The sequence below is a fragment of the Prunus persica genome, chromosome G1, assembly GCF_000346465.2.
Source record: "Prunus persica cultivar Lovell chromosome G1, Prunus_persica_NCBIv2, whole genome shotgun sequence".
Taxonomy (NCBI): domain Eukaryota; kingdom Viridiplantae; phylum Streptophyta; class Magnoliopsida; order Rosales; family Rosaceae; genus Prunus; species Prunus persica.
The window spans coordinates 6330977-6348125 of record NC_034009.1 but is presented as its reverse complement, the minus strand read 5'-3'; the positions used below and the strand labels follow the sequence as shown (position 1 = coordinate 6348125).

Here is a 17149-nt window from a genome sequence, read left to right as displayed (position 1 = left end):
TGTGCTGCTGAGTATTCTGGCAAGACAGCCCATCTATTTTCAACAAGATGAAGGACTGCTTGAATCACACCCTTGACATCCCTTTCTATCACACCATTAAATCTTTATATCTTGGATCAGTGCATGTATAAAACCATTAAATTTTGAGGTAAAAATTTCTTTTTGCTTGAATATTTGTTTATAATATCCAAAGATACAGTCCCGATCTCTTAGACCACAGGAGTCCAAGAAATTGTAGTCACCCACCGTTGGATATTAATTCAATGGTTAAAAAAAGTTTTTTAAAAGGAGTGCAAGAGTAAGTGAACCGTTGAATTTACATCCAACGGTGAGTGACCACAAATCTCTTGGACCTCTGTAGTCCAAGAGATCAGTACTGTCCAAAGATATTCACTATAACTTTACATCTTCCAAATTTTCTCAAAGTTAGAGGTATGTATGCAGAATGAAAAAAAATCAACAAACTGATCTAAATTATCTAAATAAAATTATAAATTAAATATTCTCAAAGTTTCATCTAATAGGGTTTTGCCTTTTAGGTTAACGTGATTTTTGTTTTGAGGGCATTTCAGTATATTCAAGTGGGTTTTTGGCTACTTTTGAAAGTTTTTATAAAAATTGACATTTATGAAAGTACAGGGTCCATTTTTGCTGTTTTTGATAAGGGGAATGCTAGCAACCTTCTCCCTTTTTCTCATGACAAGTGTCACTTTCCTTACACTTAAAACAATATCATTAATGCATCACACAAGTTAGTTTTTGTTTTCCAAGTTTACCCTTATTAAATGTATTAGCTTTTATATTTCCTTCAACTTATCCAAATTTTGTTACAATTTCCTTAGCATATTGTTAAAAATGAAATAAGAAAAAAAAACGTCATTTGTTTTTGAAAAAAATAAAGTTTGTTTCATGACATTGTTATCATGAAAGTGATATCATCATTATTTTGTGTTTAACAAAACATAAGTCCTCTTTGGAAAATAAAATATTTAAAAAAAAAAAACTTTCAGTTTTTATTTTCTTATTTAATTTTTTAACAAAGTAGTAAGAAAGTTGTAAAAATACTAGCTTGTTATTAAAAAGAGTTAATACATTCAATGTGGATAATTTTGAAAAACAAAAACTAGTTTGTGTGATGCATTATTGACATTGTTTTAAGTGTAAAGAAAGTGACACTTGTCATAAGAAGAAGGGAAAAGGTTAGAGAGAAGGTTGCTAGCATTCATCTTTTGATAAAAACTCAGCTTTTGCATAAAATCCCACACATGCCAACTATACAGATGAGGTGATTAAGTTGTGGACAGTATCGATGTTACTAGTATTGGGTTGCATGCAGAGACGGACCTACAGAGGCGCAAGAAGGTGCATATGCACCTCTTTTCGCCTGAAAGAGCTATGAAGGTTGTGGAATTTGCCCCTCAGCTCTGCCATGGAAGTGCCCACAATCTGCTCGAAGAAATGCCTCTGTTAAATTGCTTTTCGTTTGCTGTGGTGTTGCGTGTAGCACAGCCGCATGCATTTTTTTTATAAGTCCCTGGCCAAAACGACTCGTTTTGGATTAGGGCAATGAAAAAAAATAGGTATAAAGCCTTATATTCCCCGGATAGGAACCCACTGCCAAAGCATTAAGATTATTAATAATTTAATATAAAGAGAGTCCTAAATTGAATTGAAGAAGCCAACAGACCCAAATCTCAAGGTCTGTGTTTCTTTTCCCCCCTTTTTTGGTCTTTTTTCTTTTGGTTTTTTTTATTTTTTATTTTATAATATGTTTGTTTTATAATAATAATTATTTTTGACGTGGCTCTCTCTGTATTTTTTAATTATAAAGTTATGAAATATTACTAGTAATCTTCAATCGAATATTGCCCCTTCTCTGAAAAATTCTTAGGTTCGCCGCTGGTTGCATGTATATTTCTTTGACATTAAATAGGGATGGTAATGGTGGGCTCGTTTGGTACGCGGGATTGTCATGGACTAGACTAAATATTGGGACTGTCTTGAATTGGCTTGGCTTGACATAAGCTGGATAAGACTTATACTGTGTTTGGTGCCAATTAGACTAGGACTAAATTTTTTGACTTTTTTATTTTTAATTTTAAAAAAAAGGCAAGTGGATTTATTTGTTCTGTTTTTTTTAACTTTTCTTCTTTTGTTCTCTGCGACTTCATCTTCTTCTTCCAACCTGCAACTTCATCTTCTTCTTCTCCCTCCTCTCTCCTTCTCCACTTCTTCTCAATCTATTTGTCTCTCTGCTTCTTAATTGAAAATTTTATATTCTCTCATTTTCCTATTTCACTATTTCTCTCTTCACCCTCCTCTCTCTTCAATAGCCACATGCCCAAACCCACAATCTAAATTTGGGAATTTGCTTATTTGAGGAGGCTTCTGCCTGGATGGATTCTTTGATGATGAATGGCTTGATGGTTAGCTATTGTTTTATGAGGTTCTTCCCAATTTCATAAAAAGAAAAAGGGATTTGAATTAATTGATTTATTCATCCATTTGGGTTTTGTAGCAGAGAGAGAGAGAGAGAGAGAGAGAGAGAGAGAGAGAGAGAGAGAGAGAGAGAGAGAGAGAGAGAGAGAGAGAGAGAGAGAGAGAGAGAGCAGTTGACATGGATGAGGGTTGGTGGCCATGGCTGTGACAAGGTGTGTGCTTAGGTGGGAGGTGATGGCTGTGATGAGATGTGTGGTGGGGTGGGAAGTAATGGCAAAGACGAAGGCGTGGAGAGGGGAGGAAGTCGCGAGCGATGAGGAGGGGATTATTTGTCCCCCCTTCACAGACGGGTCTCACTAAGCCCAGTTAAGAAGGTGTATTTGGTGGGCCCCAGATTATTAATCTCATTTAAAACTAGAACCGTATGACAACAAACATGAGATAATTTTTTATCCAAGCCAGTCCAAGTTAGGGAGGTGTACCAAACGAGCCCTTAGGGTATTGCATTATTGATTTCAAGGTGAGACCCACATACTTTTTATTTATTTCTTATGTGCTAATAAACACTAGCCTCTCTGCACACGCTTCTGCGATTGAGAGAGGTTTTAAAATATATATATATTAGAGAATTAAAAAAGATAATAAATAGTTGTGTTCTATAAAAATAAGATCAATTATCAAATTTTTTTAAATTTCTTTAATTTTAAAAAGTATAAATTATCCTTATTTAATTAATAATTTCAATTCTTATTATTTACATTAACAAAATGTATTTTTTGATATTTTAAATGTTTTACCATTCTCTACATTTTGTTTTATCTAAAAGAAGTTAATAATAAAATAATTCATTTTTTCTCATACCTATTTCTAACAAGTTAGAATTCGAACTCCTCAATTAATAATCTTTAATAAATATCACGTAATTTATCGGAAAATACATAATAGCGAGGGGTCCACAGGAATCACTTTGCTCACGCCTTTTGTGGCTTCTGGCGCCATTTACTATATATCCTCTACACTCAAACGGCACCATTTCACCACCAATCCACCACTAAAAATGTACCACGTCGGTATATGAAATTGACCCAGTCATACTGTTCGAAGGCTATTGTTTCCTGCACAAAATGTAAATAGACTTGTGTGCAGGTGAACATGAGCGTCGAAACTAACCACCGGAGTCTAAACCAAGTCAAATTTTTTTTTGAAAGCAGTGAAGTTTTTGGACACCGCTCAGATCTATTGAGAGAGACGCACACTAGAGAGACTGCTCCGAAACCATAACCAAATCTCTCTCTCTCTCTCTCTCTCTCTCTCTCTCGCTCTCTGCGAGCTTGAAGAAAGCTCTGCCTTTAACAATGCCAGCCACTGACGCAGACTTCGATCTCAGAGTACTATTCTTCTAAACCCTAACAATGCACTTCCGTTTTTCTCTCTAATTTTCTCACATTACCTCTCTCCGTTTTGTTGCAGCCGTCTCCTCAGTCCGCCTTCGCAATCGGGTCAGTTTCCCTCCTCCATTTCTAGGGTTTTTTTTACATATGCGTTTGGGCATTGTGTTTATGTGAATGTATATGTATGTGTGTATGAGTGTGTTGATGTCTAGGTTTTTTGATTTTGTGCTTCAGAGAGTACGCATTTGCCGATGTCGGGAATTTAGAGCATTGTATTAAGTATTTGAATCAGACCCTTGTTACCTTTGGATTCCCGGCTTCACTTGATCTCTTTGCAAATGATCCGGTCAGTTTGCTTTAGAAAAATTCAAATTTTTATCTTTTTGATACATGTATTTATTTAGATTTATCTGATGCAATTGTAGGTTTCTGTTGCTCGGACTTGCAATTGTATGTATTCGTTAATTCAGCAGAGACAACGTGATGTCGAATTTCGAGAGTCTGCTAACGAACAGAGACAGCGGTATGATTCTCTCTAGGACTAATGCGTTATGTGTTTGGACTTGGATCTCTGAATTAGTAAATTTGGGTGGAAAATTTGTATAATTTTTTTTCCTTTCTGTTTTCATAGGGGTTTTATACCCATTTTGGGTTAATTTAGTGTTATGCGTGTATTTGATTGAGCACATTGTCATTAAGTTTATGTTTGTCCACTTTGTATGGATTTTTAGTTTACTGAAAAGTTTTGGAATTTCAGTATTCAGAATGATACCGGTGGTCTTTTTTCTTTAATTTTTCTTTTTCGCTATATAGGCTATTGTCAGACATATCAAGATTAGAAGCTAAAGTTGAGAGGCTTGAGGGGCAGTTACAAGCCAAAGATAGGGAGATAGCAACAATAACACGAACGGTTAGAAACTTGCAATCTTGCAAAAGTGACTTCATATTGGTTTCGTATTTTTATTGATGATTTTGGAACTTATCTATGATTAGGAAGCTAAAGCTACAGCAGCTTTTAAGTCCCAAATTGACAAACTACAGCAGGAGCGCGATGAGTTTCAGAGGATGGTCATCGGCAATCAGGTTGGGACATTTGAATTTAATGCAGTTTCTTTGCTGAATTTTGGTAGCTACTACGTGAAAATGGACAAATCCTGACAAGTATCAATGATCTGCCAATGCTGCCAAAGCAAGTTAGGACTCAACAAATGCATGAGATGAAGAAAAAAGAAAAGGAGTACATAAAGTTGCAGGTACTATATTTTCTACATGTTTTCATATATTGTGAGGAGAATATATTGTTTACTTATGTTCACAGATTAGAATTTTATAACGTGACTGATTACATAAGTGGATGAGATATTAGATTTGGAAAGAAAGAGTCATATTATTTTAATTTCAGGAGAGGCTAAACCAAGTGTTGATGGAGAAAAAGAAGGAATCTAGATCAGGCATGGAGATAATGAATTTACTTCAGGTATTAATTGGCTGACTTACTTAAATGACCTACAGAACTTCAAATTCATCCACCTAATTTTACTTTCTTTCTCCCTTAATATTATGTGCAAACAGAAAGAAGGGCGGCAGCGTGGAACATGGAACGGAAAGAAGGCTGATAATGAATTTTATAAAAAGATTGTATGTAGCTTGATTGGCTTATTTAACTTTTTACAGCCACTTCATGTCTGATTTTTGCCTTTACATTATTCGCAGGTGGATACTTATGAGGCAAAAAATCAAGAATTGATTGCAGAGAATGCTGATTTAAAGGCATTATTGCGATCAATGCAGGTAATGTTAATCATTATTGAAGTGCTGCCATTATTGTCAATTTTGTGGGTTCATGACTCCCAATTTTCACTAGGGGTACATAGCGTTCTGTGGCAGTATCTTGAAGCGCGTTTGTTGATTGCGATGACATCTTTTTCTTCCTGTTTTTCTAAGAGTAATTTGACTGGTGTATTTTATTTTGCTATTTCATTGCGAAGACTTATTGAACATATGAGTTCTTGGCTTTCAGTCACATCAATAACCTAAATGGATCAACTTTGTCTAATATTCCTGTCCCAGTGAGTGAGGGTTGAATCAAAAATTTTGCTAGAAACTTGATGGTTATGTTGAAGCAAAACTCTTTGAGCTGTCTACATCAGAATAAAGATAAAGAGAGTAATTTCCTGTACTTGAGTTTGGCGGCAGAAGTCCTACATAGGGTTAAGGGAGCTGGGATCTATTTTCATTTTCTTTGTTGTATCTGCTGTCCTAATTTACGCCGGGATGATGTTAAGTTTTTTTACCGGACACACTCCATTTTATCCCCTTTCTGCGTGAGGATTAAGGATCACTAACTCATTGCATAATCTTACTACACTTTATTATAAGAAGTTTACTTGCTACCTTTCTTGGGAGCAAGCATGAGTTCAGGATCCTTTAGTGTATCTATGTGTTCACATTTCTATGTTAATTGTGTTTGTTAATGTTTAATTTTATAAGTTGAAGGACACACGTGCATAGTTGCCCTCTTTATGTCTCTTGTCTCATTTGTAATCTGTGTATATGGGAAACAATACCCTGGATATTGGGCACTATGGAATTGAAACATTATGTACCTCCATTGGGTCCCATGGGTGTTGTACCTATTTGTTTTCTTCCCAGAAAAATTAGCAGCCTTTAACTTTGCTGCCCTCTTCTTCATCTATTCATCATGTTCGTTCATACGTTTTTAATTCCTATTCCCCTGCTCTGTCTTTAATGCGTAATTTTTTCTTTGGCCCCTGTTTACTTTTCACTCTGTCTATCCTACTGCATGACAACAGCTTTCTAAAGAACCGTCAGTTGCTCTATTGTTGCTCACATTTTGTGACACCCATTTATGATTCCTTTCTGTCTTTTTCTTTTTGTTCTCTATATACTGATGCGTCAGTTTTCATGTTTCACTATAATGAGAAGTCTGTAATTTGTTGTATGTCATGTCCACCCTATAATTTATCCATACTAGAAAATATGTCATGCTAGTGCTTTGATTTGGCACAATATCCTGTAACCTTGATAATACTAATAAATTCTGTAAGTTGGAAACTAAGTCTTTTGAACTCGTGTTTTCTTAGTTTTTGGGCATTATCCTAGTGTTGTGTAGATCTGCATTGGATGACATCATAATCTGCAGATTCTTTTGTGCTAGGAGTTCAACTTCTGCATTTTGTGTAGATTCTGATGGTGTTGCTTATGTGCATGTTAAGCGGTACTCTAGTCATTCCTCCCCCTGCACCTCCCCCTTATCCAACGTCTTTACTCCACCAGATTAATTTATTGTTATTTCATACTTGTCGTATTTGTGGTGAGAATTCTTCAGTTTTATTTTTCTTTGCATATCAATGGGTTGTAAGTTATACTGGAATGGTTTCTGTACAGGTGGATATGCGTGATTTCATAAATGCTCCAAATGGGCAATCCAAGCAGTCTCTGGCTGCCAATGAACGAGTTGAAACTGACCACACACAGTCTCCATTGGGTGGGAGGACGGTATGACATTCTATATGTAATGTATGGGTGAAATTTTTCATTCGTTCAAATGCTATTTGTATCACTGAGTTTGCTTCTTGCAGGATGTCTTTGATCTGCCTTTTCACATGGCGAGAGATCAAATAGAAGAAAGTCTCCGAAATAAGATGGCTTCCATAAAGGTAGTTTTTTTTTCCGTTTACACATGTTCCTCTTGTGAATCTTTCAAAATATGAGCTATTGATGGGTTTCGTTTCTTATGTAACAAACTTGAAGGAGCGCATGGTTCAATTGCAAGATGCACAAAAAGAAGCAGAGGTTACATCTGAAGTAACTGAGAGGGAGCTTGAGCTTGAAGCCCAACTGGTTGAGGCGAGGAGCATAATCCAAGAGCAGGTCTTGTTCTTTTACTCTTATGCATCAGAAATTAGATGTGAGGCAATCTACGTGTTAATTGGATACAGATTAAATGAATTTTCTTTGAATGAGTCTCTCAATGCTTTATACAAGACGTCCCATCTTTCTTAAAGACAGGACGCGTTGAGAAAACCTCAGTTCCACATAATTTTCTTCAACTTTGATCCAATTTAATGACAGGGTTGAATATTTACGGTACAGAATGGGCCTTGCCCAAAATTTTGCTACTTCAAACCTAAATCAAAGCGATAAACCAATGCGAGACTATAAACCTAAAGTGTAAGATCTAAATGATGAGTCTACAACCCTAAAATAATCAACCATGTCAATGAATGAGTTTAAAGTTGAAGAAAATTGAGTGGAGGTGAGATTTTCTCAATGCGTCCTGCCTTTAAGAAATATGGGTTTAGGGGGTATAGAGAATAACTGAACTCGTGCCAGATATTCGGCTTATTAGTTGCCAGGCTGTGAATCATGACCCCTCATTCAAACATGATTCTACCTAATCAACAATTTTGATCTGCAGTCAGACAAGGTAACATGTTAGGTTGTTTGACATCTTATGCATTGATTATTTGTTAAGTGATTGTCGTAGACCATGCTTATATGGACTTCTTCTCCATCTCCTCTTGTATACCTTACCTCTTTATTTACTTAAGTTTTAATTTCCTATATATATATATATATATATATATCTTTTTAAATTTTTTTGTTTGTAGCGTCACCAGAAAAGTGCACAAAGTTGCAACTTTCTAAGGAGTTGAATCTCCAAGTTTTTAATCATGTTGCTTCAAATACTAGAATTGCCTTGAAATTCTTTATCCCTGTACCCTGTTCAATGATGTCCTCTTCTTGCCTTTCAATTTGTGCAAGTAGAGTGCACCAATCCATCTACCAGTGCAGTGATGTAATTCTGCTGTTTATTATGTTTTTGGTTCAGGAATAAATATAGAGAATTGGTTTTGTTGCAGGCATCCATAATGTCTAAACAATTGGCCAAGTCTGAGAGACCGAGGTATTCTCAACCCCCCCCTCCTTCCCCCCTTCTCCCCTTCTCCCTTTTAATCTCTATGTGAAGTAGACATTTATATGGTTATATGTATTCATGCAGGAATCTGAATGGCCATTTTAATTCTGGCAGGGAGTCTATCATTTCGTCCCCCGCTGAGGTAAAAATAAGATATTTATTCAATTTTTTTTTGTAATTTCTGGGTTTTAATGAAATTGAGCTCCCAGGGTAGATAACTATCTCTAAAATTTACAGTTTAAGGATAGGCTTAGATAATGGCATGCCTCGAATATCAAGTCTACTTTGGAAATCCTAGGAGTGTGTGTGGGTTTGAAAATGGTCATTTAGGTTCCTAGAAAAAAAAAAGGTCATTTAGGTTTTTCATATTCACATATCTTGCGTACATTTTTTCTGACTAATTTTACAAGTTATTCCCCGTTCCCTTTGAATCTTAATGGTTTTATGTATGAATTTAAAAACCCCATAATGAGGTACCATTCAACATCCGACCGAAAAAAGAAGTGAGCTATCCAATATGAAATGCTAGCATGCTAGCAGTATTGATCTGATTTTCTTCTTGATTGATGTTCAGGGGGTAAGAAATTAACCAGCTTGGTCCTACCCAAAATTTTTAGCGCCAATGTCAAAGATTATTTGAAGTTGGCTGTATGATGAGATGAATGGCAGCAGGCATGTAAGCTATTGTAGACTTATTTCTGACCAGAGCACCCAGAAAAGATATTTCAGTATGTATAACCTAGAAGACTTAATCTGTATTGCCAATGTAATTATTATCTAGCTTTCCTTATGAATATGTGTTTAAACCAGTTCTAGTCCAGTTTTGTTTATCTTTTATATTTTCCTATCTTTACTTTCTGCATGTTCTTGCATAGTTCTTTCTCAACTGTTCTTATTCTTCAGACTTTTTCTTCAATTTGGATCTACGGCCCTTTTACAGCCCTGACTAGACTTGTTAGTTGATCGGATTTTGATTTGAGTTCGAAAAGTTAATAGGGTAACGGATTGAGGTTTTCAGTCCTATAATCTAATCATGATCCGAATCCGATAACATGTTGACTTCAAAAAACCAAAACCATTTCCTCTTCATATGAAATTTTGAGTTCTTATTTTAGTGGTTGCTTCGTAATATACTTCGTAGCAATTGGGTTTTAACATCACCTATATCAGTGGAGAGATTTATGGGATGACAGAGGAACATCTCGTGTATTCTACAAGTCTAATGAGTGGAATCCAGTTTCTTAGTAAAGTTTGGTTAACTACTTCCTCTCTAATTTCAATTAATTAATGTAATTAATCATTCTATCTTTCCAAAACATCAAATATAAAATGCAAGAAAAACAAAACATGCAAAGTCAACTTCATACGTGATGTTATGGTCGGTTCATTGAATCAAAGGTCCTCCCCAATGCTACTTTGTCTCTTCAAAACTGGAATGCCATAATCCTAGTAGGACAAATAAAAACAAGCCAACGGAGTCTAGCATAGTGGAAATGGTTTAACTTGCAAACCAGTGGTTTCAAGTTCGAACTTTCATGATAACATTGATAACAACGAGTGAGAAAACTATCATCCCCTTATATCGCTTGTATAAAAATAAAAATAAAACAAAATAGGGGCACTTCTAACCTTCTAGATTTCCAAGATGGTGTGGCACTTTCTCATCCCAAGAACTGGTTGAACTGGTCGATTTTATTTTGGTATATATTAATGCATGAAGTGGTAAATAAGAAGCAAAGGTAGACTTGTCTTAAGGGTTTGGTAATTGCACATGCACCACAGGCCCCCCAACACAGCCAGAATTGATGCATATGTTTAACGTAAGCTTAAGAAGAAAGATAAATTTCCTTTTTCTCCATGGTTTGCTGGCCAAAATCATATTCATATGCCAATATTCAAGTCACTCGAAAGACAAGTAACAAATTAAATCACAAGTAAATGAAACCAAACCTGCTTTAGATTGTCAATCAATCATCAAAACAACAGGATCATGCACCCCTAAGACACCATCACATGCCTTCAAAGCCGGATTCAAATTCCTCTCCCTATATATTTATACCCAACTCTTCCCATAAACTCATATACTTGCATCTAACTTTTCATCAGTGCCGAAAAAGTACCCAGAAAAATCAAACTCTGAAAACACACCGAAAGCCGATGGATTTCGAGCTTCGAAGGAAGATGGAGATCAAAGGAGTTTCAGTACCTGGAGGGTTTGATCAAGAGCTTTTGTTCAACAGAAACCTATCAAGAAATCCCTCAGTGGGTTGCTCTTCTAGGATTTATTACTGCAGAAGCAGTGAAGGGGTTCCATTCAATTGGGAAATGCAGCCAGGGACACCAAGAAACCCCCCAAAAGAAGAAGCAATTCCACCAATAAGTCCTCCCCCAGCTGCGCTCAGCTTAGGGCTGCCCAAACCCTACATGGATCAACAGCCTAACAAAAGGCCTCCAACAAGTCCACTACCCAGGCTCAAGTTTTGGAGAAAAAGTAAGAAAAACAAACAACGTAAGAACAATGTTCATGACAACGTTAATTATGTGGTTGGGGGGTCAGATAAGTTTGATAAGGTGGAGTTTTGCAGCTCTGACTCTGAGTTCATGGCATCAACTTCGCCTCAGAACTCGAGCCCTTCGTCTTCGTCCTCGTTTTCTTTCTCAAAAGGTCGGCTTTCGAGGCAGTGCTCGAGTTTGCAGAGCACTCAGGCAAGGGAGTCTTTCAGCAGTTCTGGTCATTTCAGCTGCAGTCCTTGGAAGTTTAGCTCTGCCCTTATTAGCATTGCAAGGCGAGTTTGATATATGTGTATTAAATTAATCTTTTTTTAGTAAGATTCTTAATTAAATCCTGACTCACTCAGTTCTTAGCCATAAATTAGATCATAGATATCAACGGTATTATACGGTAGTACTGTAGTACTGTAATACATGTTATAACATGGGTGGACTATAAGGTTGAGATTTCTCACTTTTTACGTTTTTTTTTGAATGAACACTTTTTAAGGTATAGTATCAATAAATATACAATGAACTTGTACCTATTACTTAAGGGATGAATAATGACATGAAAAGTTAATTAAATTCTAACTTTCTCGGTTCTTAGCAATTAATTAGATCATAGATATGAACGGTTAATGAGATGCTATTTATATATTATTGTATGCTTATTCCCTGAGGCAATTAATCCACACCATATTGTGCTAAAGAGAGCAAGCGCATGAAGATTTCTGAGATTGAGAAAAAAAAATACCACTAGAGACCAACAACATTATAAGCTTCAAAATGTCTTTTTTTTGTTTGTTATTGAGTAATTCATGATTTCCACCCTAAACTATATAGATAGTGTTAATTTACCCCTTCAATGTTTTTTTTTTCCTTCCAGCCAATTGTACCTGTGAATTATATAAAAGTGGTTAATATACGTACCACCATCGCCATATTCCTAGCAATTTAAAGTCACATATTTTGAGGACTTTTGGTCATTTTAAATGTAATTGGTAGAAGAAATATGACGATAGGGGATAGATCCACCAATTTTATATAGAAAATTGACTGAAGATAAATTCATACTATCAAATTCAATATAGTTAAGGAGAAACCGGCTGATTACCCTTTTTTTGTTTTTGATTTGGTCAACCCTCAATCTACTTTCCCATTTACATTTCTTGAAGAAAAAAAAAAAGATGGGAAGACCGTTTTGAAAATAAAAAATGCATTAATCATATGACTTCTCCATTTAGTCAAAACTTGATTTCTGAAAACTTTAAAATCAATTTCAACAAAGCTCTCTCTCTATTACCCTTTCTTGTTTTTGAAGATGGAATTAATAATATATATTTCTTTATGGAAACAAAAAAGATTCTAATTCCCTGCATCATAGACTGTATGGTTAGCTAAGTCGCTATAATTATGCCAGAAATTAGGAATTATAAAAGGTAGAAAAAAAGAAATTGCAGGCCTGCAAACTAAAAGGTAGAAAAATAAGGAAATTCAAACCAGACATATTATCCCTTTATATTTCATAACATATTTTAAATTTGGAAAGAGTTCCAGAATATATGTGAAATTGGTATGACTTTTATTTACCTTCCAACTATATACTGACCTAATTCCTTATATAATAAACATAATTGTGTCAACGTAACAGACTGTTAATTCTCTCAAAAGAAAGCAAAAAAATCCATGGAGAAATCACCAGCAAAAGGTTCTGATCTCAAAACCCTTGCAATTTTTCCAGCCAGTGAGTTTTTTTACAACAAAATTCTCTCAAGAAACTCATCTGTGGGCAGCAGCTCCTCACGTTCTTATTTCGGTGGTGTGACTGGTTCTGTTCCTTTTCAATGGGAAGCAAAGCCTGGCAAGCCCAAGTTGGAGGCACATGATGAGGAACAACAACATCAAAATTTTGATTTTGTGCAAAACCCTCCATTGATTATTGGTCCTCCACCAGCTACACAAAGCCTGAACATGAACACTTTGCCCTACTCCTCAGGGCCATTCAGCAATTCTAGGGTTTGGTTGTGGAAGAAGTTGAAGAAGACTCACAAGTTGAAGAGGAAGTTGAAGAAGATCAACAAGAATAATGGTGAGGCAAACTTTGATGTTGCTGGGTTGGAGCAACTTTATCATCAGGCTGACTTGTGCAAATCTGATGAGGAGATTATGAAATTTGGTTCATATGGGTCATCATCATCAAGCTCTTGTAATTCTTCATCATTATCATCCACGGCTTCAGCTTCAGTTTCTTCATCATCTAGTTCTACATCTGATCAGAATTTTCAACCCTCGAAGATACAAAGGCTGGCTAGGGGTTTCATCAGATGGGCCTTTTAGGTTATATTTTTCATGATTTGTTCATGTGGATTTATCACCAACTTCAGCAACAATGTGCCCTTGGTTTGCCTTTCTTTGATTTTTGCATATTAAATCTTAGGTTAATAATGTGTAGGAGTATTCATGTGATGCAATAATGGTGAGAAGGTGGTTGAACTTTTGATTTCACCAAAAACTCTTATTTTGAAGTCATGATGAGTTTAATTACCAGTGTTGTGTTGGTACAGTGCAACTATTGAGCCTTGCTGTATGGAAAACCACAACAAAGTTGGATTAATTGGACTATAGAGAATACATAATTGTTGTTATCACATAAGGATGTCGTAAATACACGATTGATCGTTTTTAATCTAGTTTATTTTAGGGAGTTGTTATTGGTACTCCAAGGAAGTCATCATACCTCCAGGTAAAAAAAAAAAGAAGCTGGTTGTGTATTCTCCCAACCGTATATTACATGTAACATTATTTATAATTCTGATGTCAATGTGTACTGGATGATAAAAGACACAATAATACTATTTGTATTATATTTACTGGCCACTTTATTGATCACATTTCCAATAGAGTTAGGTCTCACTAAAGTATGCAGGACCTACATGTATAAGAGAGATGGTCAGCAATGTGATAAGTAAATATGGTGCAAATAACAACAACGAGAAAATTAGTAAATGCTTAAAGCCAAAGTATGGAAAGGGATGAATATACAATGTTCGACCCATTTACACAAGTGCAAATGCTTACATTATGTTGACTTGTACATGTAGTTTGAGACTGCAAGTAATTGTGCTTAGAGATAACACATAATATCCGTTAAAAGGATGACCTCGCGCATCAATTTGTTAAGATTATAAGCTGATGAAGCAAAATCAAAGGAGTGAATCAAGCTCTTTCTCATATTATTTGACCTTCTGTAATATTTGAATTTTGAATTACAGTTTGCACCTCTATTATATCCGTGTAATTAACAAAATTACTTCTGCAACTGCAAGGTATAGTTTTGTTCAAATTCCATGTTTATTTTCTCCATCAAACTCAATGGAAGTGAAATTTTCCAACTTTTTTCTTCCGCACAAAAATTGGCATACTGAACTATTGACTATTTGGCTTTTATGGTGCCCCATATATGCCATTTCTTATAAACGTGTTGTATATCTCTCAATAAAATAGGACTGAACTAGATACATTACTCAATTTCTCAATGCAAGATGTTCGTTATTAAAGAATGGACACACATATTGATATTCTTGAAAATGTATTAATAACATATCGGTATGTTTTGTTGGTGATAATGATATCGACACATTATCGATGAGATGTCGAGATTGAGTTCTTTAATAAACAATGGACGCCTAATTCCATAGCCATATTATTATATTACCATACTGTTAATTTGGATAATATATTTTTTTCGATCAAGATTGTATCATGTCAGAATGTTTTAGATTAATAATAGTCTGCCAACAAAACGCATTGTGGCATACATATATGAACACATTGAAACTTAATCAGTGTAGAGAATTTGCAGAAAATGGTTTAGCTAGGAACCAAACTCATCACTCTAATGAAAGCTAGCATTTTCTAATTTCTACCCACCAATTTATGGTGCACACCATCATGCAAGTTTCCTATCTTTTCCCAATATGTACATATCAAGCTGGAAAAATATACGTACATAAATTCTCCCAACTGCAAAAGCATCATTTCCAGTTTTGGGGGGTTTAGACTTATAGGGTGGAAACATTTACAGCTTACAACTGCTTATTCTAGAATAATCAACTGCACATGACTGTGCTGTTCATATATACTTATAGAATGTTAATTAGAGCTAAAGGAGAGAGAGAGAGAGAGAGAGAGAGAGAGAGAGAGAGAGAGAGAGAGATGCCATTTTCTATGTCATAGTTGTAGATGGAGATGGAGAAGGAAGAGAGTGGAAACAGTGTTGAAGCTAACAGCACCAAAGTGAAGATTAACCAGCAAAGAAAGAGAGGAAGGCCAAAGAAAAGTGCTAAAGGTAAACTTGATCTGGTCAACAATACAGAGAAAGCAGAAGCTGAAGAATCCAACTCCCCTGAACTAAGAGAAGTAGTTGATGCTGCTGCTGATGATGATTATCAGGAGCCTGCTGTAATTACAAGCAACCCACCAATGCATACGAAGCCCCGGAGACGGCGGCGCAAGGGGACACCAAGGCGAGCTGCAGTTTAAATTTCTAGACCTCCTTTTCTCTCTTGATGATCTGATAATCAGAAAAGCTGAACTTTCTATTGGGAAAAACTTCATTTCTAGCCTATCAATGTGAGGGATGATTTTGCAGTAAAATTTCACCCATTTTTCAATCAGGGTTGTTCTTCATTTCCTCATAATTGCTTGGTTAATTACACAATGTCGCTAGAAATGAGCATCTTACATGTTAGAGTCTTATTTTAATTTATTTACTTCTTCTATATATATGACAACAAAGGTGGATTCATTCGCATGAAAATACTTCTCATATACTGTATATCTCAATATGTAAATTTATCATCAGTCTTTCTACCTATTATCAATTGAAATTATGTGAAAGTTAGGTATATATGTAGCTAGTGTAATGAAGGATACTGTAGGTTTTCTTTCACTCCATGTTTCTCAATTCAGGATAACTTTAATATTTCCAATTATATGAGATGAGAGGAAGTTGCTCTGAGTTTTATGGTTGAATCTAATTAATTTCTGAACTAGAAACACTGTGGTGCCATCTACTTGACATAATTCCAAATGTTTGAGCGAGTTAATTACCTTCATTGTAATTTTCTTTCCATTTCAAAAGGAGCAAAGAAAAACAATATTTTTTTTCAGTTCACATCAAAGCAGGGTCGGGGAACAGATCACAACCTTTAATAAAATAAAAAATGCTTTCTTATTCTTCAATGTTTTATTCTGTTCATAATTGTTACATCCCTTTTTCGGGGAATGTCCTACTTCTCAACCACTCATTCATCTAGCAAATTGGAGGTTTTTGAGGTCCTCTCGAAAGGAGCGCAAAAAGAAAATAAAAACCATACACTAAGGATTTTCAGCCGGTCGGCGACGTCCACCTTCCATCCTGAACTAGTATTTTGGCAAATCTAATGTACTGGATATTAATGGAAGTTGAGGTTCTACTCTCAACATGTCCCCGTATATGTGGAGAACTTTCAAGCTTAATAAGTGAACAACATATATTAGGTGATGTGGGACAGTGGGAGTATGTGTGGCTGTTGGACTCAACACGTGAAGCCTTTCTTTGATATCATGATAGAAGTTGAGGTTCCACTCCAAAACTAATTGGCAATGGGGGTATTAGCTCAACTCCTTATAAACCCAAGCTAGGTCACTTAACTTTTTAATGTGGGATAAACACTTTCAACAGATTGGTTTAGAGGTCATCGGCAGGTTGCAGTTGTGTGTGCCTCGTGTTGGTTTGTGGCTATCTGTGCAAAAAACTATGATGCTGAATTTCAACAGTCTCATTTGCTTCATCATATGTGACCTTATTTATCAGTTCGTGAAGTGGCGGTTCCAAGATTCG

General features: G+C 35.7%; 2 protein-coding genes across 3 annotated transcripts; both read left to right on the top strand.

Moving 5' to 3' along the window:
* Positions 3590-9609, top strand: LOC18791433 (afadin- and alpha-actinin-binding protein). 2 transcript variants are annotated; one of them, XM_020555809.1, is made up of 16 exons: positions 3592-3827; positions 3910-3938; positions 4065-4176; positions 4256-4353; positions 4644-4740; positions 4824-4913; positions 5021-5083; positions 5233-5307; positions 5403-5468; positions 5544-5621; positions 7239-7349; positions 7433-7510; positions 7605-7724; positions 8717-8760; positions 8857-8914; positions 9347-9609. In XM_020555809.1, exons 1-16 carry the CDS (start codon positions 3795-3797, stop codon positions 9359-9361), a joined length of 1167 nt encoding a protein of 388 aa, XP_020411398.1. In that variant the 5' UTR covers positions 3592-3794; the 3' UTR covers positions 9362-9609. The 2 variants fall into 2 exon arrangements, with proteins under 2 accessions (XP_020411399.1, XP_020411398.1); XM_020555810.1 differs by lacking the exons at positions 8857-8914; positions 9347-9609 and having other exon boundaries at positions 3590-3827; positions 8686-8760.
* Positions 10723-11757, top strand: LOC18791324. The gene has a single exon (XM_007224966.2). The coding sequence runs from the start codon at positions 10786-10788 to the stop codon at positions 11566-11568; it is 783 nt and encodes a 260-aa protein (XP_007225028.2). The 5' UTR covers positions 10723-10785; the 3' UTR covers positions 11569-11757.

Bases quoted from the DNA above. Each gene is read 5' to 3' on its own strand.
- LOC18791324 (XM_007224966.2), top strand. From the start codon at position 10,786: ATGCCTTCAAAGCCGGATTCAAATTCCTCTCCCTATATATTTATACCC.
- LOC18791433 (XM_020555809.1), top strand. From the start codon at position 3,795: ATGCCAGCCACTGACGCAGACTTCGATCTCAGA. The intron at 4,177-4,255 runs GTCAGTTTGCTT...ATGCAATTGTAG, and splicing joins ATCTCTTTGCAAATGATCCG to GTTTCTGTTGCTCGGACTTG. The intron at 7,725-8,716 runs GTCTTGTTCTTT...GTTTTGTTGCAG, and splicing joins GGAGCATAATCCAAGAGCAG to GCATCCATAATGTCTAAACA.